At 45.2% G+C, this 24,155-nt stretch overlaps 1 protein-coding gene across 1 annotated transcript in view; it reads right to left on the bottom strand.

Annotated features, from left to right (window-relative positions):
- Nucleotides 1–9,043: 9,043 nt before the first annotated feature.
- Nucleotides 9,044–24,155, bottom strand: part of gmppaa (GDP-mannose pyrophosphorylase Aa) — a 43,734-nt gene continuing 28,622 nt past the window's right edge. The window contains exons 11-12 of the mRNA XM_079358458.1: nucleotides 9,587–9,755; nucleotides 9,044–9,428 (exon numbers count right to left, since the gene is read on the bottom strand). Coding sequence (XP_079214584.1) covers nucleotides 9,328–9,428; nucleotides 9,587–9,755 — 270 coding nt within the window. The 3' untranslated portion in view covers nucleotides 9,044–9,327. The remainder of the gene's footprint in view (nucleotides 9,429–9,586; nucleotides 9,756–24,155) is intronic.

The raw sequence follows: 24,155 nt of genomic DNA, 5'->3' as shown, positions 1-24,155 counted from the left end.
GGTTAGTGCACAGGTGTTGATCATGCAATCAACTCTGTATTTGAGCCGGCTCCCTCCACACTGCCAGTGGCAGACTTTTGTTGTTCATCAGTGGTTCGTACTCTCCGTGTCTTTCTCAGTATATTTAGTGCTCTGTAATTGCTTGATTAATTCCCTGTCGTGTATTTTGATCCTTCGTGTTTTTTCTCCCTCTCGCCTAGTTCCCAGTCCTGCCCGTCCTGTATCCTGTGCTTTTCGTCTTTCGTTCGTCTTCGTCTGGCTTCATCACACGTGTTTTTCGAGTCACATTATATTTCTTGTCACATAGTTCTAGTCACTTTATATTTCTTGTTCACATAGTTGAGAGTCACGTTAATTACATGTACACATTTGAGTCACTTTAGATTATGCTTCACATTAGTGTCACTCATATTGCAGATTGTATTGCAGTTCACCGTGTCACCCCTTTGTATAATAAATTATTGTTTTTGTTCATTCTGTCTCTGAGTTGTGCATTTGGTTCCCAGTACATTCTGAATCGTAACATATGGGCCCTTTTTAGCATTCAGGACCTTCAACATAGATTTATTTTTTCCAAAGGATTGCCCTTTTTCATGGCTGTACCATTTTGTACATCTGCATGCTGTTTACCTTTCATGTAGCTTTGCAAAAAGTTAGATAATTGTCTGGGAAAAGACAGCATTTGTCCACTCTGCACCTTTCATATAGAACATGCTGCAAAAAGTCTTGAAAATAACTGATCTGATTTAAATGCCTTTAAATCCAGGCTGACAACCTCGTCTACTTGTAACTATTTTTATAACTTTTATTGCTTTTGACTTTTTTATCATTTTAATTACTGTCTGTATGTTGTGAGTGTAACTTCTGCAGGACTCCCTTGTTTTTTTTTTTTTACTAGTCCCCTGATGTGAACCTTTAGGTTCATGTTAAAAAACCCAGGTATCAAAACGAGCTCCGGCTCCAAGTATAGGCCTGGTGTTAAAATTTCTTCCTGAATTCTCCAATTTCCCAATTATCATTTTGATTGGTTTTCCTATAGATTTCCCTCACAAAATGACAAAACATCCCTCTCAGATGGGGAAGAAGGGTATGGCTTTAAAATTAAATACATTATTATTGGCTTATGTATTTTCAGATTCTTTGACTTTACATTTACATTACATAAAACAGTGCATGTTGGCGGGGTCACGTGATGCGTTCCAGCTGAGCAGACGTCTTTTGCTGGGCTCCCGCTCCGTGAGGCACTAAACTACATTTATAAAGTGCTACTTGGCGGTTAACTTTCTATTCTCCTCGCAAGAACGTTCGACTATGTCCATGGGTGCTTCTGCTTCGCCTCACTCGAAGACTTCATCGAGAACTAGGACTGTAGTTAAAAATGCGCAGCCCGCTAGCCAGCTAGTTGACGCTGTGGCTAAAGATGATGCTAACGTCGACAAGATTGATATGGCGCAAGTGGTCACCGACAAGATACGTTTGCTGATGGATGAAAAGTTTGCAGGCTTGCAAACTACTCTGGAAAATCTTATGGGGTTGATCCAAGACCATTCCACCCGCATTGGAGAGGCTGTGAAGCGTATTTCAGCCGCGGAAGATGAGGTGTCCTCTATAAAAACTACTGAAGAGGAGAAATTTATTACTGGATTTGGCTGATGATTCCCCTTGGTTTTTTTTTTCTTTCCTTTCTCCACGACAAGGTTTCACTATATGCCTTTACAGTAATCTCGACATGAGATATGGTATGTAGCCTGCTTTCTTTATTAAAGGAGTTCATACACATTTAAAGTCTTCACTCGTTAATGAGGCAGTCTAATAAGGCGTTTCAATACACGTTCGGTTCAGATACTATTATGGAGGTAGCCCTCTCTTTTTTTTTTTTTTTTTTTGAACCAGCCGTTGAACATGCCAAATACTTTTATATTTTGCCTTGGGGGGCGGGGGTATTGAGGGGTATTTTGTATAGTTTCATAAGCTAGTATGCTTTTTGAGAGATTTTCATTTTTCCTCTTCTTTCAGGAGATTAAATCTCCTCTCGGATCACTGCCCCATTAATGTCACCTTCTGTCCTCCCTATAACAATCCATATTGGCGCCTAAATTCTCACCTCATGAGCAACCCACAGTTTAAAGATTTTATTACTAAAGAATTGGATTTTTTTCTGGCTATGAATTGGACACCAGATATAAACCCTTCAACGTTATGGGAAACAGCTAAGTGCTATCTGAGGGGTTCTATTATGTCATACACCTCTGCAGAGAAAGAAAATGCTACTTAAAAGCCAATTAGAACTTGAGGAAAAGGTAAAATGTTTGGAGGGAAAGTTTTTGTCGAATCCCACAAAATCACTTGGAAAACTTTTAGATGTTGCTCGAGCTGCTTTGGATCAGGTACTCACTAAAAAAGCTGAAACTTCAATTTTTTTTGCCAGACACAGACTGTACGAGTCCGGCAATAAACTGGGTCGCCTTCTTGCTCGGATTGCTAAGGGTAGAGTGGAAACCAACAATATTTCATCACTTAGAAACAGTGGGGGGGAAACAAATAAACTTCACTCGATATCAACGAAACTATGAGGCTTTATTATCGGAAGTTATATTCTTCTGAATGTCATCCCTCTGCGATGGCGCGGGGGGCCTTCCTGGACAGATTGAAGCTCCCTTGTCTTAATGATGAACAGAAGCGAGAGATAGACAGGCCCTTAACAGAAGATGAGGTCTCTGAGGCCATTAAGACGCTACAGGGGGGTAAAGCCCACGTCTGTCATCTTCCAACATCCGAAGGCTTCTGAATGTGATTCAATACACAAATCATCATGGTGACAAGACTCTCTCTGTATCCCTAGATGCTGAAAAAGCTTTTGATCGAGTGGAGTGGTATTATTTGTTTGACGTCTTGAGGAGGTTTGGTCTGGGAGGTAACTTCCTTAGGTGGTTACAAACCATTTATAACTCACCAATGGCTAGTGTTATCACTAACGGCCTCCACTCGGAACCCTTTCCACTGGCTAGAGGCACCAGACAAGGCTGCCCTCTTAGCCCACTACTTTTTGCATTGGCTTTGGAACCCCTTGCCGTAGCCATTAGGCTTAATCCAGGCATAGAGGGTGTCTCAGTTGGGGGTGTTATTCATAAAATAGCTCTCTATGCTGACGATATTTTGCTGTTTTTGACTTCCCCTGAAAGGTCAATCCCTGCTACTATGTCTCTGCTGGAAGAATTTAGTGGTGTATCTGGCTACAAGGTTAACTTTGATAAGTCTGAGGCAATGCCTATTGGAGGGTTGGATCTTGATGACTTGATGGAGGACTTCCCATTCAGGTGGTCTAGCTCAGGTTTCACTTATCTAGGAGTTAGAGTACCCGCCAATCTGTCTGATCTCTGGAAACTAAATATCTCCCCAACCATATGTGCGGTTAAGAGAGACTTACAACGTTGGTCGAATCTCCCTTTGTCCTTTATGGGCCAGATCAGTTTGATCAAAATGAATGTGCTCCCCAGGATCCTCTATCCCCTACAGATGCTGCCCCTATGGATGCCCAGGAAAGTGGCCTCCAGTATTGAAAAGCTGTTCTCTGAATTTGTCTGGCATGGCAAAAAGCCAAGGGAAAAAATTTAAATTCTGCAAATGCCAACCAATGCTGGTGGTCTTGGTCTGCCTAATATACTTTTTTATAACTGGGCCTGCCATGCTCGGATAATTTGGGGTTGGCTTCGTTCTTATCTTGATTCAACCTTATGCATCGACTCCTGGGCTTGCTCGCCTTTATCTTTGTGGGGTCTGATTAACTGTAAAAGACAAAATGTTCCGAAAGAAGTGAAAGCTAACCTGATAGTTTACAATTCTGTGAGGGTCTGGGGGGATATAGTTGGTTTCTCTGGGGGGAAGGACTTGGTCTCTATGCTCTTTCTGGGAATGCTGACTTTACCCCAGCTATTAGTTGCTCAGTTTTTGAGTTGTGGAAGTCCAGGGGCATTAAGTTTATTGGAGATTTATTTGAAGATGGTATCCTCATGTCTTTTCAACAGCTTCAACTTTAGTATGGCCTTCCCAAGGAGCATTTTTTGGGTACTTGCAGATTCGTCACTATATTCAGGGGCTTAATCTCCCTCCCCCCAATACTCCTAAATTAGGTGTCCCAGAATCCTTTCTTAGAATCCACAATTTCTGAAATGTCTCACAGAGAGAGGTGACTATATTCATCTTTTTTGGCAATGTAAATACATATCACGGTTCTGGTCCTGTATAGCAAAAGAGCTTTGTGGCATTTTCAAAACTAAAGTTGCTAAGGATCCTGGCCTTTTCTTACTTGGCCTGCCGTCTAAGGTTGTATCACTCCCCCCTCTTAGATTTAAATTGTTGGATAAACTATTACTTTTGGCAAGAAAATGCAAACTGTTGAGGTGGATCAGGGACAAACCTCCCACTGTTACGATGTGGTACAAAGAGATTTTTTCTGTTCTTCCACACGAGAGGATTAGTGCAGTGCTGAAGGGCAATGGACAGTTATTCGTGAATACATGGCAGCCACTTATGGACTACCTCCCCGCAGAGAGTTTAGATCTGTTGTCAAAAGGATTCTCTTACCTGAATTGGAAACCCTCTGGACTAAATACGGGCACAGGACACTCCCACTCCCTGAGTCTGGATTTGAATCTCTTGGACACTAGCAGGCTGATAAAACTTTGAAGTGGACGTGACGAGAAGATGGGGTGTTTTATGTTTTGCTTTTTGTATTATTGTATCTTTTTAACTGGTTGATTTAGTCCTTATGTTTGTGTTTTAGTACATGTCTTCTGTCTGTTATATTGCTCGGAAAAATTCGATAAAATTGTTATGGAAAAAAAAAAAACTGTGCATGTTAGAGCCTACCCTGAGAAGACTTACAGAGTACACCAGTCTTGAAGTTTGGCAGTACGAGACCAATCAACATTTATTAATGCCACCCTAATCAAAGCAGTTTAGAACCGAGCCTGTATCAAAATAAGTCTACAATACTCCATGTTCCAAGAATTTACACAAAGCAGAGACAATATGATTGCATATATTATATTCAATCATTTAGCAATTATGTTGATATAAAAAATTACTGGAAATGTGAAAACTTAAAACAAAAAAATGACACATTGACAATGAATATCTCACAACTGAGAACATTTTTCATACCAGGCCATAATAATGTATCGTCACTTAAGGAGGCAACAGTGTCCAGAGATGACAGCATATCTTTAAAGAGGTTTTCTGACTCAAACAACATTTTCTGTGTGAAAACAGCACAGAAAGATGTTTTCTGTCACTTTTCACAGTCATGTAGTTGAGCATATTTTGTTCTTTAAAGAGGTTTAATGTCACTTTTCATAATATCTCATTTAGTTGAGCATGAGTTGTTCTTTAAAGAGGTTTTCTGACTGAAACAACAATTTCAGTGTCAAAACAGCACAGAAAGAGGTTTTCTGTCACTTTTCACATTCATGTAGTTGAGCAAATGTTGTTCTTTAACGAGGTTTTCTGATAGAAACAACAATTTCAGTGTCAAAACGGCACAGAAAGATGTTTTCTGTTAATTTTCACATTCTCTCATGTAGGTGAGCATATTTTGTTCTTTGAAGAGGCTTTCTGACTCAAACAACAATTCCAGTGTCAAAACACAACTGAAAGATGTTTTCTGTCACTTTTCACATTTTCTCATGTAGTTGAGGATTTCTTGTTCTTTAAAGAGGTTTTCTGACTGAAACAACAATTTCAGTGTCAAAACGGCAAGAAAGATTTTTTTCTGTCACTTTTCACATTCTCTCATGAAAAACGAGAATATGAGTCCAACTCATCATCAGTTTAGAATGATGACGAGTTAGCTGCACATTATACATAACACTGTACAACTGAAAGATGTTGTCCCAAAAGATATTAAGCTTCAAACAGGACCAGAAATAGTGACTCTGACTTGCACCTATTACATGAAGTGGAGACTGCAGAGAAGATTCCTTATATTCTTGTATTCTTTATATTCTAACCCCTCCTTTTTCTGGGAGCTCCTGATCTCTCTTAGGTTCCTTGGGACTGTTGATGAGGATGGCCTGCCCAGACAACCGAGAAGAGGTTTCCATAGAGAAAAGATTAGAAGAAAATGTGGATTGGTACACCTGCAACACCCATATAGACCTCAATCGTCTCTGCTCAGTTGTCTTTTATGTATTTTTGGACATTTAAATATTGTCATATTTAAAGTTATTATTGTAAACTGCTCAAACATGTGCACGTATGATGACACGGATCTTCCCAATTTCTGAATCTGATCCATTAGTGCAGGTCAGTAAGTTTGATTTTTAGTTAAATAAAATGTGGGAGAGACATCAATACGTTCAGGCTTCAATTCACCACTTCGCCGTGTGTCGCCAATTTACCATGCCTCCAAAATGTACCTACTTATGGGTCAGAGTTTCCTTAAATGTGTGCACATTTTACCGTCAAGTTTGTTTTTATAGATCACAAACTTTGCGTGGGAAAGGGCGGACACAATTTTCTGTTACCCTGCAATATAAATGAGGTATGTGAAGCACTCAACAACCCTAAATTGAGTAGCAACCCCTGATGCATTTCCCCTTTCCTCTTGATTTAGTAGCAAAATTTTGCTTTTAGATTTATTTATCTTATAACCAGAGATCTTTCCAAATTTCTGAATCTGATCCATTAGGGCGGGTATAGAGTCATTCAAATCTTTGAGAAAAATGATATTGTCCATGTATAAAGCCAGACTGTGCTAATGTTGACCAATGGCAATTCCTGAAATATTGTTATGCGCTCTTATTGCAATTGTAAGTGGTTCAATCACAAATAATAGGGAAAGAATTAATAATTGTCTACAACCCCGTTTTATTTTAATAGTTTTAGAAATGATGCCATTAGTCAGTATTTCTGCGATTAGTTCAATGTTATCCATTTGCTAAAGTTTCCACCCAAGCTGAAACGCTCAAAAATGTCAAATAAGGCCACTTCACCCTATCAAAGGCATTTTCAGCATCCATTGACAGTAGAGCTGTGTCTGGCGCCCCCTTTTGGTTGTGGAGTATGTTTAGAAGCCTTCTAACGTTATTGAAACCCTGCCTGTGAACAATAAACACGTTCTAATCTTTCCCAATTATATTCGTCATTATAGCTTCAATTCTTCTGGCTAAAATCTTACACAACACCTGCATCTGCATTCAGGAGACATTTTGGCCTTAGATTCTCACATCTAGTGCTTAGTATGCTCGCTTTGGGGAAGTAACTTATAAACAATAAACAATACTTAACTTTTCCACAATCAGCAGTGTACTCTGTTAGAAAACACTGATATAGCAGTTTGCCTCTGGGTATTTGTCGAGGAAATGATCAAAGTTGACTCCGCACAATAAGACTCCTAGACTTAGCTTATTTCCCATCTTGATTGGATGAAAATGTGAGACATAGTCAACACTATGTTCAATGAACTTTTTCAACTCATCAGTCAACCATTCACAGCTTTTACCACATTCTCCACTCCTCACACGCACTACCTCAGACCACACTTTCATATACGAATAATCCCAGCTTGGATTTACTTTGGTAACTGCCAATTTAATCTGTTCTTTATCAAAAGAGCCGTGATATGGCCATTCAGACCTTGTCATTCCACACATAGGAAATGAAAATGGAGAACCGTACTTCCAACCTCTCTCCCTTCCCACAATTGCTCCCGGCATATCCGCAGGGTAGACCTGACTGAAATGAGATGTTTCGTGTGTGCTAAAATCATCTCTTATCTCTACTCTGGAGTGTGTTTCACCTTAAAGTGTTGTGCTTTTATCTGTAAGAGCATTTTGCATGTGTGTGTATTCTATGTGTTTCTGTCAGAATCAGTTTTATTCGCTGTTGTGGACTGATGATTCCCGACTGATGATTGCCTCAAACAATTATAGTTTGAATCAAAACCTTTAAAAACATGCACAAATAATCATACATTTATAACATTGCATAAACATTTCAACTGCATCAGAGTCTGTTCGTTCAGTCTTCAGTCTACGTATAGGTTCTTAAAATCGTGTTGGGTCTGTTTATAACGAACGACTACCATAAGTTATCAGCACAGTGTGCACACAAATGTTATTGCTTTAAAGTCCCTGTGACTGTTAAAGTTTTACGTCCCGCCGTACACAGATTCACTTCCTGGTCTTACTCGTACCGAAATGAATTCTTAATAATCCACCCCGGGACATCTCCCCGAGAATATGAGTTCACAGTTTGATCTTACTTGTGTTGAGTCACAGCTCAGAAAGCTGGCTCAGACCTTCAAGACACCCCCGCAGGATGCTCGACAGCCCAACTCTTACCAATTTGCAAATACAAATATTGAATGATTCTAAATCATTGATATTTTATTCATTTGCTATTACTTGTAAACTCTGTTCAAAACATAGTCAAACTTTGAGCAATTTCAGCCAGATTAGTTTCTTTAGATATCTTCAAACTCAGACATGGCAATAGTAAAATCTAAAAATTATTTGCCACTTACCAATCTTATCTGTTTGTGATGCCAGATTGTCGAGGAAATTATCAACAGTTGACTCCACACAACAAGACTCCTTAGACTCAGATGGCTCACGTTGATGAAAGTTTATACATCAGATGAATACTCAAGGAGACATAATTCAACATCACACTTGTGGTTCAGTGTCATGCTCAAACATAACTCTCAGACACTTCCAAAGACTCTGTATCTCTGTATTTAAAGTCTTTACCATTATCAGGGAAATGGCTGCAATGAAACAAAGAGTGAAAAATTGAAAGGGGTCTGAATACTTTCCGTAGCCACTTTAGTATGTGCACTCTCAAGACCTTTGTGTAGTTCGACTTTCATGAGAATTGCAATTGCAATGTAAATTTTAAGTTAATCTTAGCTCTAGTAAATTATGAAACTATAAAAAATACTAAAACGTATATATCAGAACTTCACACCTATCCGTTCTTTCTAATAATTGCTTACAAATGGAGTTTTAACAATTTTCTCAAGAGTAACCTTTGGAAGAAAAACTTAGTCTTGAAATCGATTTAATTTTTTTAACATCATATTACATTTTAACAAATATATTACATTGATGCAACCATTTTAGGACAATATGTTGCTGTTGCATGCCAGCACTCTTCAAAGTTGCATATGGTGCATAAGGGACAAATATATTAAAGTCTATCTTTTGAGCGATTCATTGAATTTACTTTACTTAAATGTCCCATCCATTTAAACACAGATCTTATTGACAATTACTCAGAGGCAGAGTGCAGATCCTTCATTGCACTTACACAGTGGGCTAAGATTTACTAAAGAATAATTTGGTTTTTGAAGCTTCGATTGAGGTCTTTGTGTGGAAGGACAATTGAGTTAAGTATGATCACCTCAGAGGGGATGGTCACGTTACAACCTGAGCAGAAAAAGAAAGACGATTAGGTCAGTACAGTATTTTTAAGTAAAAAAGACTTATCACTTATCTGCTGTAACTCAAATATTGTGAGAAAATGAAGAGAAAAATGCATTCTTAGTCTTCTAATCAGATAAAGTTGCAGGGATGACCATACTTACCCAAAATAGTTATTGAGGGTGTGAGTTTTCCCTCTCGGAAGAGGGTCTCACTGTCAATCTTTGCAAAGGGATCATTAGGGTTTGGGTCACTTGGAGTTCCTTCTACTCTTGCCCACTTGCCAATGGTGCTATCCCATCCAACAATACTGTTCAAAACACAGCAATGGTCCTACAGGAACAGAAACATCACAGAAAATATATTGAATTAAAAGTTTTTAATGTCAATGTCTCGATTGGAATGACCCTAGGAGCTATGTTGTCGGGGGCTTTGAGCCCCCAGCAGGGTCACCCAAGGCAAATAGGTCCTAGTGCGACGGGTCAGACTAAATGCAGTTCATAAAACCCCTATGATGAAAAACATAAATAGGACTGTGACGTCGCCCGGCATGGCGGAGCCGGGGCCCCACCCTGGAGCCAGGCCTGGGGTTGGGGCCCGCAGGAGAGCGCCTGGTGGCCAGGACTTTGCCTGTGGGGCCCGGCCGGGTTCAGGACGGGTACTGGCAGGCCAGGCGTTCCGCAGCCCGGGCAGTCGTGGAGGCAAAAACTCAGGCCTGGGAGGAGTTCGGGGAGGCCATGGAGAAGGACTTTCGGTCGGCCTCGAGGAAATTCTGGCAAACCATCCGTTGCCTCAGGAGGGGGAAGCAGTGCTTCACCAACACTGTTTACAGTGGAGGTGGGGAGCTGCTGACCTCAACTGGGGATGTAGTTGGACGGTGGAAGGAATACTTCGAGGATCTCCTCAATCCCACCGTCACGTCTTCCACTGAGGAAGCAGAGGCTGAGTGCTCAGAGGTGGATTCGTCCATCACCCAAGCCGAAGTCACCGAGGTAGTTGGCAAGCTCCTTGGTGGCAAGGCACCAGGGGTGGATGAGATTCACCCTGAGTATCTTAAGTCTCTGGATGTGCAGGGGCTGTCATGGTTGACACGCCTCTGTAACATCGCGTGGAGGTCGGGGACAGTGCCTCTGGACTGGCAGACCGGGGTGGTGGTCCCTCTTTTCAAGAAGGGGGACCGGAGGGTGTGTTCCAACTACCGGGGACTCACACTCCTCAGCCTCCCTGGGAAAGTCTATTCCAGGGTACTTCCAGAGGAGGTTCCGGCTGTTAGTCGAACCTCGGATTCGAGAGAGAGAGAGAGAGAGAGAGAGAGAGAGAGAAAGAGAGAGAGAGAGAGAGAGACAGAGAGACAGACAGACAGACAGACAGACAGACAGAGAGAGAGAGAGAGAGAGAGAGAGAGACAGAGAGACAGAGAGACAGAGAGACAGAGAGACAGACAGACAGACAGACAGACACTTTATTGATCCCGAGGGAAATTCAGGGCATCTAGTAGCAGTATACAGACATGCAGGACACAAGACATTGGTTACAATAAAAGACATTGGTTACAATACACACCCGCTTTCCCCCCTCCCCTCTCTATACAATAATCCCCCAAACAAGATTTAGCAGCCCCTATGTGACTAAGAGTAAAGGTTAAACCTGTGCAGTTGGCATTAGCATTAGACTTAAAACTTATATAGCATAATGTACCTAACCTGTGCGGAGAGAGAAGCATGTGTGCTGTTTAAAAGAGACCTGTAGACAGTTAAAGGGCCTTGGAAACAAAGGCTTACCTTCTAGAAACTAGTTACCTGTGTATGTACAGAGGTCTTTGAGCTTATGCCCGAGGTGTGAGTACAGTCGTTAAACAGTCGTTTAAACAGTCAATGCAGGAGTAGTGAGCAGTGATTAGCATTAAGTGTCCAAAACAATGAGGTGAAACCAGGGGTGATTAGGGTGATTGCCATTTAAGTACCCAACTATTGAGGAGCAGTTTAACATTAAGTGTTGAAGACAATAGAGTGAAACTTGACCTAGTTAGGGTGATCATGTCAACCATTACAGATGTAGCATAACAATACAGTAGGATGGAACCAGATGATTAGAGTGATTCTCATTAAAGTGACCTGTGCTCAGTAAGGTGACTATCAACATGCATTAAAGGTGTCCAACTGGAGGCTGACTCTGAGGTCAGCGGTGCAGATGAGGAGTGAGAAAAAAGTGAAAAAAAGAGTCCAGGGTTCACCGTGTGCTTCTTCCCTGCCGTGACAGTGAAGGGTTGTACAGTCTTATGGCCAGGGGGACAAAAGAGTTCTTGAGTCTGTCCGTGGAGCACGACTGTGACAGCAGTCTGTCACTGAACATGCTCCTCTGGAGAAGAAGAGGACGCTGGACACCACAGACTGGTAGAACATCTGCAGCAGCTTTTTGCAGATGTTGAAGGACCCCAGCCTTCTCAGGAAGTACAGACGACTCTGTCCCTTCCTGCAGGTAGTGTCCATGTTAGGCGACCAGTCCAGCTTGTCATCCAGCTGCAGCCCCAGATACCCGTAGCTGAAATGAAATGTTCATTACAACCATTTAGCATCGCTGATTTGTCAGTCAGGATACAAGAGTCTTGGACTAAATGTGCTGGCATATCACTAACCAATAGTTTCATTGTAGCAGCCTCAAGTCCGAGCGGCCAGGAGTTAGAAAGACGGACGAGTCTGATAGCTGGACAGCGCTACAGATCGCTGCCCGGGCGAAAGTTGGCGGCGAGCCAGCGAGAGACGGACCAGTGTACCTGGAAAGCTACTTGTAAACAGCACACTCACGTAGCCGGGAGGACTCATCGACAGGGGTACATCCCACCAGCTTGGCGTCCGGTCATCCAATGAGGCAGCCTCATTGGATGACGAGATAACGAGAGGGCTTAGCAGCCAGCATCCACCCAACTGCCCGGCAATCAGTACACAGAAGACCGCCGTAGTGAAGAAGACAGAGCGGTCCTGCAGGTCGCGGCTTAACATCCACCAGCAGTGCAGAAAATCCAGCGGTCACCCAGCTCGTTGCAGACGGCCCGGTGCTGAGGTTCCTGTGGTAAGGTTGTCCACTCTGCAGCAGGCACAGTTTAGGCAGGGAAACCTCCCGAGCAGCAGTGAATGGTACTCCAACCGCAGGGAAGTAAGTTTGTGAGCTGCCGGAGGTAAGAGGCCAGCAGAGGCAAGAACTTGCAGACCAGAATGAAAAAAATGTAGAGTAGATGAATTGCTGGATGTCTTCCATTGTTGGTTTTGTTTGTGTGGCGTTTTTCTCCTTTTTTGGAATTTATTAGTTAGCTGCTATCATGTGATGCTATTACGTATCGTCATCTGACTTACAAATAGGGCACAGGTGGCCGTGGAAACACAAATGAGACCAGGCTTAATCAAATCAAAACGTACAAAACGTTGCTGATCCGTACCGGTCTCACACTGAAGGCATCAAAACTATGAATTAACGCATGTGGAAATATATACAATTATAAACTGAAAATATGTCGTATATTCTAGGTTCTTCAAAGTAGCCACATGTTGCTCTGATTACTGCTATGCACACACTCTGCATTCTCTTGATGAGCTTCAAGAGGTACACCTGAAATGATTTTCACTTCACAGGTGTGCAATGTCAGGTCTAATAAGTGGGATTTCTTGCCTTATAAATGGGGTTGGGACCATCAGTTGTGTTGTGCAGAAGTCAGGTGGATACACAGCTGAAAGTCCTACTGAATATACTGTTAGAATTTGTATTATGGCAAGAAAAAAAGCAGCCAAGTAAAGAAAAACGAGTGGCCATCATTACTTTAAGAAATGAAGGTCAGCCAGTCCGAAAAATTGGGAAAACTTAGAAAGTGTCCCCAAGTGCAGTCGCAAAAACCATCAAGCGCTGCAAAGAAACTGGCTCACATGAGGACCACCCCAGGAAAGGAAGACCAAGAGTCACCTCTGCTGCAGAGGATAAGTTCATCCAAGTCACCAGCCTCAGAAATCGCAGGTTAACAGCAGCTCAGATTAGAGACCAGGTCAATGCCACACAGAGTTCTAGCAGCAGACACATCTCTAGAACAACTGTTAAGAGGAGACTGTGTGTATCAGGCCTTCATGGTAGAATAGCTGCTAGGAAACCACTGCTAAGGACAGGCAACAAGCAGAAGAGACTTGTTTGGGCTAAAGAACACAAGGAATGGATATTAGACTAGTGGAAATCTGTGCTTTGGTCTGATGAGTCCAAATTTGAGATCTTTGGTTCCAACCACTGTGTCTTTGTGCGACGCAGAAAAGGTGAACGGATGGACTCTACATGCCTGGTTCCTTCCGTGAAGCATGGAGGAGGAGGTGTGATGGTGTGGGGGTGCTTTGCTGGTGACACTGTTGGGGATTTATTAAAAATTGAAGGCATACTGAACCAGCATGGCTACCACAGCATCTTGTTTAGTTGGACTGTGGAAGTCGAAAGAACGAGCTGAGAGGATGAGATTCATGCTCTCTCTCACTCTCTCGCCGGTGAGTTTATTCTCAGACTTCCATCAAAACAATAACAACATTCACCCGGAAGTGCTATCCCTTATATCCGCCTTTCTCTGGCCTATCTGCCAATCCCATCTGGTGATGAGCACCCCTAGTGGACCGCCACACAGGCCCCCCCGAAACACCAGATTTGGCATAAAGAACCCAAACTGCAAAGAAACAGGAGGAAACAGAAACAAACCATAAAAAAAAAAAAAAAAAAAAAAACACAATGACATTCTTCTAGGAGGGTTCACTGGACGTCCATAGCGGCTAACTTGCCCAGTACCCTCGGGTAAACACGACACCTCCCGCCGGGGACGACCCCGCCGGCGGCGAGCCTGGCCCGGAACAGCGGGCAATTCAGCCTGTCTGTCCAATGCAGGAACAGTGTCCGCCACTGCTGCCCGCGGCCGGCCACGACGAGGAGGAAGCGCAGGCACCGTCACGCTGTCCGGGTCCTGATGGGCAGGCTTCACGCGATCAACCGACACCCGCTCATGTCGACCACCAAAGTCAATGATGAAGTTTTTAAGCCCCGCTTTCACCACTCGAAAGGGGCCATCGTAAGGAGGCTGGAGTGGGGAGCGATACCCGCCGTGCCGAATAATTACAAATTGGGCCGTCTGGAGGTCCTTTGGCACGTGGGAGCGGGGCAGACAGTGATGCACGGGTACAGGAACCACTGCCTTGGTAGCCCCCTGCGCAGCAGCCCGCCAGGCCCCCAACGTCCCTTGAGCCAAGTTTGCAGGCAGGAAATCCCCTGGAACCCTCAGCGGCTGACCGTAAACTAGTTCTGCAGCTGAAGCCTGGAGGTCCTCCTTCGGGGCCGAGCGCAGGCCCAACATGACCCCTGGCAGCCGGTCAACCCAACCACTGTCTGTGAGACTGGCTCGCAGAGCAGCCTTCAGCGAGCGGTGGAAACGTTCGCAGAGTCCGTTTGCCTGCGGGTGATACGCCGTCGTGCGATGTAGCTGCACTCCCAGCCCCGCAGCCATTGCATTCCACAGCTCCGACGTAAACTGGGCTCCCCTGTCCGAGGTCAGATCAGATGGCGTCCCAAACCGCGAGACCCAGCTGCTGATAAAGGCCCGGGCAACCTCGTCGGTAGTTGTGGACGAGAGGGGAACCACCTCTGGCCGCCTCGTAGTCCTATCCACCATCCGTGAGTGCAGCCCCGGGAGGAAGGCAGAGGCCCAACCAGATCCACATGCACATGATCAAACCTCTGCTCCGGTACCATGAAGGGTTCCAGTGGCGTCCTGATGTGCTGATGGATCTTAGCCCGCTGACAGGGTACACATGCGGCTGCCCATCCCCTGACGTCCTTCCGCATGCCAGGCCAGACGAACTTTGCACTCACCAGCCTGACGGATGCCTTCACGCCAGGGTGAGAGAGAGCATGAACGGCGTCAAACACCCGTCAGCGCCAACCTGCAGGAACCATAGGGCGGGATGGACCAGTTGAGACGTCACACAGCAATTTGGTCCCATTTTCATGGCAGGGAACCTCCACAAACCGCAAACCTGTCACTGCTGTGCGCCAGGCCTGAAGGTCCTTATCTCTGCCCTGATCGACTGCCATCTCTGCGAAATCCAGGCCCAGGTGCACTGCAGAGGTAAGCACCCGTGACAGACAGTCCGCTACACCATTGTGCTTCCCCGCCACATGCCTAATGTCTGTGGTGAATTCCGAGATGGAGGCAAGCTGGCGTTGTTGTCGAGCAGACCATGGCTCCGAGGTCTTACCCATAGCGAAGGTCAGGGGCTTGTGGTCCACAAAGGCAGTAAAACAGCGACCTTCCAACAGAAACCTGAAATGGCGAGTGGCCAGAAACAAGGCCAGGAGCTCTCTGTCAAAAGCACTGTAGATTCTCTCCGCCGCCCGTAGTTGCCTGCTGAAAAAGGCGAGAGGCTGCCATGCCCCCGCTACCCACTGCTCACAAACCGCCCCCACAGCTACGTCCGACGCATCTGTGGTGAGAGCCAAAGGAGCAGTAGGAGAGGGATGCGCCAGCAAAGCAGCGCCCGCCAGAGCAGACTTTGCATCCTCAAATGCCTGCACTCTGACCGGAGACCAGTCCACCTCCTGCGAAGCTTTCTTCCCCCGTAAGGCCTCATACAGGGGGTGCATGAGATGAGCTGCTTCGGGGGATGAAGCGGTTGTAGAAGTTTACCATCCCGAGGAACTCCTGCAGCGGTTTGACCTTCAACGGTCGAGGGAAGTTCGCAATAGACTCCACCCTTGTAGGCAGTGGAACAGCCCCCTGTGAGGACACCTGGTGCCCAAGAAAGTCAATTACGGCTACTCCAAACTGGCACTTGGCCGGGTTAACAATCAGGCCGTGCTCGTTCAACCGGCTAAACAGCACCCTCAAATGCTCTATGTGCTCCCTGGCAGAAGAACTGGCCACCAAAATGTCATCCAGGTACACAAACAAAAAGGGTAAATCCCGTAGAACAGAGTCCATGAGCCGCTGAAAGGTCTGTGCTGCCCCCCGCAGGCCAAATGGCATCCTCTGGAACTCAAATAACCCAAACAGAGTTATTATGGCAGTCTTTGGTATGTCCTGCATATGTACCGGTACCTGGTGGTAGCCGCGCACCAAATCCACCTAGGGGGAGGAGATGGAAACCCCGGCCAGCCGCGCAGAAAAGTCCTGGATGTGCGGGATGGGATAACGGTCTGGTGTGGTGGCGCTGTTCAGCCTGCGAAAGTCACCACACGGCCGCCAGCTTCCACCCGGCTTTGGCACCACGTGTAGGGGAGAAGCCCATGGACTATTGGAGCGACGTACGATCCCCAGTCTTTCCATCGCCGCGAACTCCTGCCGGGCTAAGGCCAGTTTAGCTGAGTCCAGCCGCCGTGCATGCGCGAAAACCGGCGGGCCCGCTGTAGGGATGTAATGCTCCACCCCGTGCTTCGCGACTGCCGCCGAAAACGTCGGCACAGTCAGTTCAGGAAACTCAGCGAGAAGGCGCTGATAAACATCCCCCACAGCCAGCATGTTGGCGAGGGCCACGGGCTCCGGCCCCCCCAATGTGCAAGGGTAGGTGGAGAAAGCGACGGCGTCAATTAAACGGCCATTCGCGACGTCTACCAGCAGTCTATTTGCGCACAAAAAATCCGCTCCTAATATAGGCACAGCTACTGAAGCAACCACAAAGTCCCAAGTAAACCGACGGTCAGAAAAAGAAACAGTCACAGACCTGGTGCCGAAGGTGCGGATGCGCGTCCCGTTGCCGGCGTTTAGCGGAGGTCCGTGGCCGTTCTCCAGCGCGTCCACCGTCGATGCAGGCAGGACACTCCGCTGGGCGCCCGAGTCCACCAGCCAGCGGCGTCCAGACAAACTGTCGGTGACGGACAGCAGCTTAGCCGGATCGCCAGTGCTCACAACCGCCACTGAGCACCAGCCCTGGCGTTTCCCTGGCCCGGAAAAGTGCAGGGCGGTACGCAGCGCTTGGCCTTGTTCCCAAAGCGGCGGTGGTAAAAGCAGAGCTCCTCACCTCTGCGACGACGGTCCGAAACAGCAGCCACAGCGCCGTCCTCGAGCTCCTCCGGCGCAGTCCAGGCCGGTGCCGACAGCATGGCCTGAACACTGTACTGGCGAGCAGCCAGAAGAATCCTGTCTGCCTCCTCAGCCAAGCCCCGGTAATCCTTTGTGGCGAGCAGTGGTGAGTTGGCCAACGCCGTGCGCACCGGAGGCGGGAGCTGACGGAGAACAGATGTACAAAAAGGAACGAAGCATCCCCCGAACCGAGCAACGCAAGCATGTTCTCCATCAGTTCGGTGGGTTTGCTGTCCCCCAGGCCGTTGAGAGACAGGAGGCGGTCGGCTCGCTCTGCATCGGACAGCTGGTAGAGGCGCAGCAGTGAAGCCTTTAACGCACCGTACTTGTCCGCCGCCGGAGGATCCCTCAGCACCCCCATGACGCGCCGCGTCGTCTGCGCGTCCAGAGCAGAGACCACATGATAGTACCGTGTCTCGTCCACCGTGACCCCCCGAAGCCGAAACTGGGCTTCCACATGCTGGAACCAGGGTTCGGGGTCATGTTGCCAGAACTCCGGTAGTTTTACCGTCGCAGCGTACACGGCAGGTACCGGCTGCAATGGAGCCAGGGCAGCAGAAGCGGAGGCGGCGGCGGCGGGATCGGCGGCGCTCAACATGTTCAAACAAGCGGCAGGGTCACCAATGTGGAAGTCGAAAGAATGAGCTGAGAGGATGAGATTCAGGAGCCGGTGAGTTTATTCTCAGACTTCCATCAAAACAATAACAACATTCACCCGGAAGTGCTATCCCTTATATCCGCCTTTCTCTGGCCTATCTGCCAATCCTATCTGGTGATGAGCACCCCTAGTGGACCGCCACAGGACCATCATTTATTTTTCAACAGGACAATGACCCTAAACACACCTCCAGGCTGTGTAAAGGCTATTTGACCAAGAAGGAGAAAGATGGGGTGCTGCGCCAGATGACCTGGCCTCCACAATCACCGGACCTGAACCCAATCGAGATGATTTGGGGTGAGCTGGACCGCACAGTGAAGGCAAAAGGGCCAACAAGTGCTAAGCATCTCTGGGAACTCATTCAAGACTGTTGGAAGACCACTTCAGGTGACAACCTCTTGAAGCTCATCAAGAGAATGCCAAGAGTGTGCGAAGCAGTAATCAAAGCAAAAGGTGGCTACTTTGAAGAACCTAGAATATAAAACATATTTAGGGACCGAAGCACTGACTCAGTGGCGCCACCTTGAAATTTTCAAAAAGGCCTCCCCATAGGTTTTTTTGTCCTACGTGCATGAATTTTTTTATGCTCATTGGGCATGTCAGGAGCTACATAAAATCCTCTCACACCCATCGTCATAACCAAACAGGATGTCCGCCATATTTTTTTGAATGCAATAAAAATGGCTAAAATTCCTTTTTCACAGGTTAGCTATTTGAACGAACTCCTACAACAGCGTTTATCCGATCATCGTAAACTCAATGTCATTGTATTCTAGACATGTTGAAGATCTCTCGTTGTGCTCCGCACGTTATTTCGTTTAAGGGCGTGGCCACGGTGTAGAATCAAACTTTGATGTCTCGGCGCAATCCAATTTTTTAACCTTCGATGACTGTAAGGCCTGCTGCTTGGCCTCGTGTCGTGGCTTCACGCCCACGGTCGCGACACGTGCCGACATGCGTGGGGTGCTTTGGTCCCTTCATCACCGCTTGCGGTTTTAATTAGGGACCGAAGCACTGACCAGTGCGAAGGACCCTATTGTAACCCTAATGATTTTTTTTTTTTTTTTTGTTCCGCCTCTTTGGAGCCATTTTTGACGGCTTGAACGTGAATGAAAACTCATCAAAATCTCCAACGTCATCGGGTCTGGCGAAAAATTTGATATTCTCGTCATTTCGTAAAAAAAATTCGCAAAATGACTCAATGGCGCCCCCTTCAAATTTTCAAAAGGGCCTCCCTATTGAGGTTTTTTCATTGTACGTGCACGACAATTTTTATGCACATTAAGCATGCGAGATCTCACATAAAATCCTCTTACACCCATAGTCAAAACCAAACAGGAAGTCCGCCATATTTTTTTTCAATGGCGAAAATTCGCGTTTCACAGGTTAGCTATTTGAACGAACTCCTCCAAAAGCGTTTATCCCATTGATACAATGAGATTGTCAGTGTGTTCTCGACATGTTGAAGATCTCTCGTTGTGCTCTGCACGTTATTTCCTCAAAGGGCGTGGTCATACGGACGCGTTGTTCGTCACAAACAGGAAGTAGTTTGTTACGAGCCTTAATATAGTCATACATTCATCAAACATCATACACAAGATCCCAGTGGAAAAATAAAACTAGACATGTTGGCATAAAAAGTGGGCGTGGCTAATTTACTCAGTGGCGCCCCCTTGAAATTTTCAAAAAGGCCTCCCCATTGAGGTTTTTTTGTCCTACATACACGAATTTTTTTATGCTCATTGGGCATGTCAGGACCTACATAAAATCCTCTTACACCTATAGTCATAACCAAACAGGAAGTCCGCCATATTTTTTTGATTGCAACAAAATGGCCGAAATTCCTTTTTCACAGGTTAGCTATTTGAACGAACTCCTCCAACAGCGTTTATCCGATCATCGCAAGCTTAGTTTCAGTGCATTCTAGACATGTTGAAGATCTCTCGTTGTGCTCCGCACGTTATTTCGTTTAAGGGCGTGGCCATGGCGTACCATCAAACATTGATGTCTCGGCACACCCATATTTTACCTTTCTGAAAGGCCTCCCCATAGAGGTTTTTTTCTTTTACATGCATGACAATTTTTTTGTACGTTCATAATGTCAGGACCTACATAAAATCCTCTTACGCCCATAGACAAAGCCAAACAGGAAGTCCGCCATATTTTTTTTCAATTGCGAAAATTCGCGTTTCACAGGTTAGCTATTTGAACGAACTCCTCCAAAAGCAATTACCCGATTGACACAATGAGAATGTCAGTGTGATCTTGACATGTTGAAGATCTCTCGTTGTGCTCTGCACATTATTTCCTCAAAGGGCGTGGTCATACGGACGCGTTGTTCGTCACAAACAGGAAGTAGTTTGTTACGAGCCTTAATATAGTCACACATTCATCAAACATCACACAAATGATCCCAGTGGGAAAATAAAACTAGACATGCTGGCAAAAAAAGTGGGCGTGGCTAAATTACTCAGTGGCGCCCCCTTGAAATTTTCAAAAAGGCCTCCCCATTTAGGTTTTTTTGTCCTACATACACAAATCTTTTTATGCTCATTGGGCATGTCAGGAGCTACATAAAATCCTCTTACACCCATGGTCAAAACCCAACAGGAAGTCCGCCATATTTTTTATGAATGGCTGAAATTCGCGGTTTACAGGTTAGCTATTTGAACGAACTCCTACAAAAGTGTTTATCCCATTGACACAATGAGAATGTCAGTGTGTTCTCGACATATTGAAGATCTCTCGTTGTGCTCTGCACGTTATTTTGTCAAAGGGCGTGGCCTTGGCGTACCATCAAACTTTGATGTCTTGGCGCACTCCAATTTTTTAACCTTCGATGACTGTGAGGCCTGCTGCTTGGCCACGTGTCGCGGCTGCACTCCCGCGGTCGCACTCTCACGGTCGCAACACCCGCCGACATGCGCGGGGTGCTTCGGTCCCTTCATCACCGCTTGCGGTTTTAATTAGGGACCGAAGCACTGACCAGTGCGAAGGACCCTATTGTTTTTCAAATGATTATTATTTTCTTTTTTTTTCTCCGGTCCGTCTCTTTGGAGCCACTTTTGATGGCTTGAACGTGAATGAAAACTCATCAAAATCTCCAATGTCATCGGGTCTGGCGAAAAATTTGATATTCTCGTCATTTCGTAAAAGAAATTCGCAAAATGACTCAGTGGCGCCCCCTTCAAATTTTCAAAAGGGCCTCCCCATTGAGGTTTTTTCATCGTACGTGCACGACAATTTTTATGCACATTAAGCATGCAAGATCTCACATAAAATCCTCTTACACCCATAGTCAAAACCAAACAGGAAGTCCGCCATATTTTTTTTCAAGGGCAAAAATTCACGTTTTACAGGTTAGCTATTTGAACAAACTCCTCCAAAAGCAATTATCCGATTGACACAATGAGAATGTCAGTGTGTTCTCGACATGTTGAAGATCTCTCGTTGTGCTCCGCACGTTATTTCCTCAAAGGGCGTGGTCATACGGATGCGTTGTTCGTCACAAACAGGAAGTAGTTTGTTACGGGCCTTAATATAGTCATACATTCATCAAACATCACACACATGATCCCAGTGGGAAACTAAAACTACATAACTTGTTATAAAAAGTGGGCGTGGCTAAATGACTCAGTGGCGCCCCCTTGAAAATTTCAAAAAGGCCTCCCAATTGAGGTTTTTTTGTCCTACATGCATGATTTTTTTTATGCTCATTGGGCATGTCAGGAGCTACATAAAATCCTCCTACATCTATCGTCATAACCAAACAGGAAGTCCGCTATAATTTTTTGAATGCAACAAAAATGGCCAAAATTCACATTTCACAGGTTAGCTATTTGAACGAACTCCTCCAACAGCGTTTATCCGATCATCGTAAACTCAGTGTCAGTGTATTCTAGACATGTTGAAGATCTGTCGTTGTGCTCCGCACGTTATTTCGTTTAAGGGCGTGGCCATGGCGTACCATCAAACATTGATGTCTCGGCTCACCCCTATTTTACCTTTCTGAAAGACCTCCACATAGAGGTTTTCTTCTCTGACATGCATGACAATTTTTTTGTATGTTAATAATGTCAGGAACTACAATAAATCCTCTTACACACATAGTCAAAACTAAACAGGAAGTCCGCCATCTTTTTTTTTAATGGCGAAAATTCGCGTTTCACAGATTACCTATTTGAATGAACTCCTACAAAAGCCTTTATCCGATTGACACAATGAGAATGTCAGTGTGTTCTCGACATGTTGAATATCTCTCGTTGTGCTCTGCACGTTATTTCCTCAAAGGGCGTGGTCATACGGACGCGTTGTTCATCACAAACAGGAAGTAGTTTGTTATGGGTCTTAATATAGGTGTAGAGTCACCAAACATCAGACACATGATCCCTGTAGAAAAATTAAACTTGTCATGTTGTTATAAGAAGTGGGCGTGGCTAAATGACTCAGTGGCGCCCCCAGGAAATCTTGAAAATGGCCTTCCCATAGAGGTTTCTTTGTCCTACTTGCATGAATTTTTTTATGCTCATTAAGCATGTCAGGAGCTACATAAAATCCTCTCACACCCATCGTCATAACCAAACAGGAAGTCCGCCATATTTTGTTGAATGCAACAAAAATGGCCGAAACGCCTCTTTCACAGGTTAGCTATTTGAACGAACTCCTCCAACAGCGTTTATCTGATCATGGTAAACTCAGTGTCAGTGTATTCTAGACATGTTGAAGATCTCTCGTTGTGCTCTGTACGTTATTTCGTTTAAGGGCGTGGCGATGGCGTACCATCAAACATTGATGTCTCGGCGCACCCATATTTTACCTTTCTGAAAGGCCTCCCCATAGAGGTTTTTTTCTTTCACATGCATGACAATTTTTTGGTACGTTCATAATGTCAGGACCTACAAAAAATCCTCTTACACCCATAGTCAATACTAAACAGGAAGTCCGCCATATTTTTTTTTAATGGCGAAAATTCGCGTTTCACAGGTTAGCTATTTGAACGAACTCCTCCAAAAGCAATTATCCGATTGCCACAATGAGAATGTCAGTGTGATCTTGACATGTTGAAGATCTCTCGTTGTGCTCTTCACGTTATTTCGTTAAAGGGTGTGGTCGTACATACGCGTTGTTTGTCACAAACAGGAAGTAGTTTGTTACAGTGCTTGATAAAGGTGTAGAGTCACCAAACATCAGACACATGATCCCAGTGGAAAAACAAAACTACACATGTTGTTATAGTAAGCGGGCGTGGCTAAATGACTCAGTGGCGCCCCCTTGAAATTTTCAAAAAGGCCTCCCCATTGAGGTTTTCTTGTCCTACATACACAATTTTTTTTATGCTCATTGGGCATGTCAGGAGCTACATAAAATCCTCTTACATCCATTGTCATAACCAAACAGGAAGTCCGCCATATTTTTTTTGATTGGCTGAAATTCGCGGTTCACAGGTTAGCTATCTGAACGAACTCCTCCAAAAGCGTTTATCCGATCATCGTAAACTCAGTGTCAGTGTATTCTAGACATGTTGAAGATCTCTCGTTGTGCTCCGCACGTTATTTCGTCAAAGGGCGTGGCCACGGCGTACCATCAAACTTTGATGTCTCGGCACATCCCATTTTTTTAACCTTCGATGACTGTAAGTCCTGCTGCTTGGCCTCGTGTCGCGGCTGCACTCCCGCGGTCGCACTCTCGCGGTCGCGAAACGCGCCGACATGCGTGCGGTGCGTCGGTCCCTTCATCACCGCTTGCGGTTTTAATTTTCCTTACGATTTTTATTCTTTTTTTTTTTTTTTCCTTCCGCCACTTCGGAGCCACTTTTGACGGCTTGAACGTGAATGAAAACTCATCAAAATATCCAATGTCATCGGGTCTGGCGAAAAATTTGATATTCTCGTCATTTCGTAAAAAAAATTCGCAAAATGACTCAATGGCGCCCCCTTCAAATTTTCAAAAGGGCCTCCCCATTGAGGTTTTTTCATCGTACGTGCGCGACAAT

The sequence above is a fragment of the Symphodus melops genome (genome assembly GCF_947650265.1).
Source record: "Symphodus melops genome assembly, chromosome: 12".
NCBI lineage: Eukaryota > Metazoa > Chordata > Actinopteri > Labriformes > Labridae > Symphodus > Symphodus melops.
This window is presented reverse-complemented; position numbering and strand designations above follow the sequence as displayed.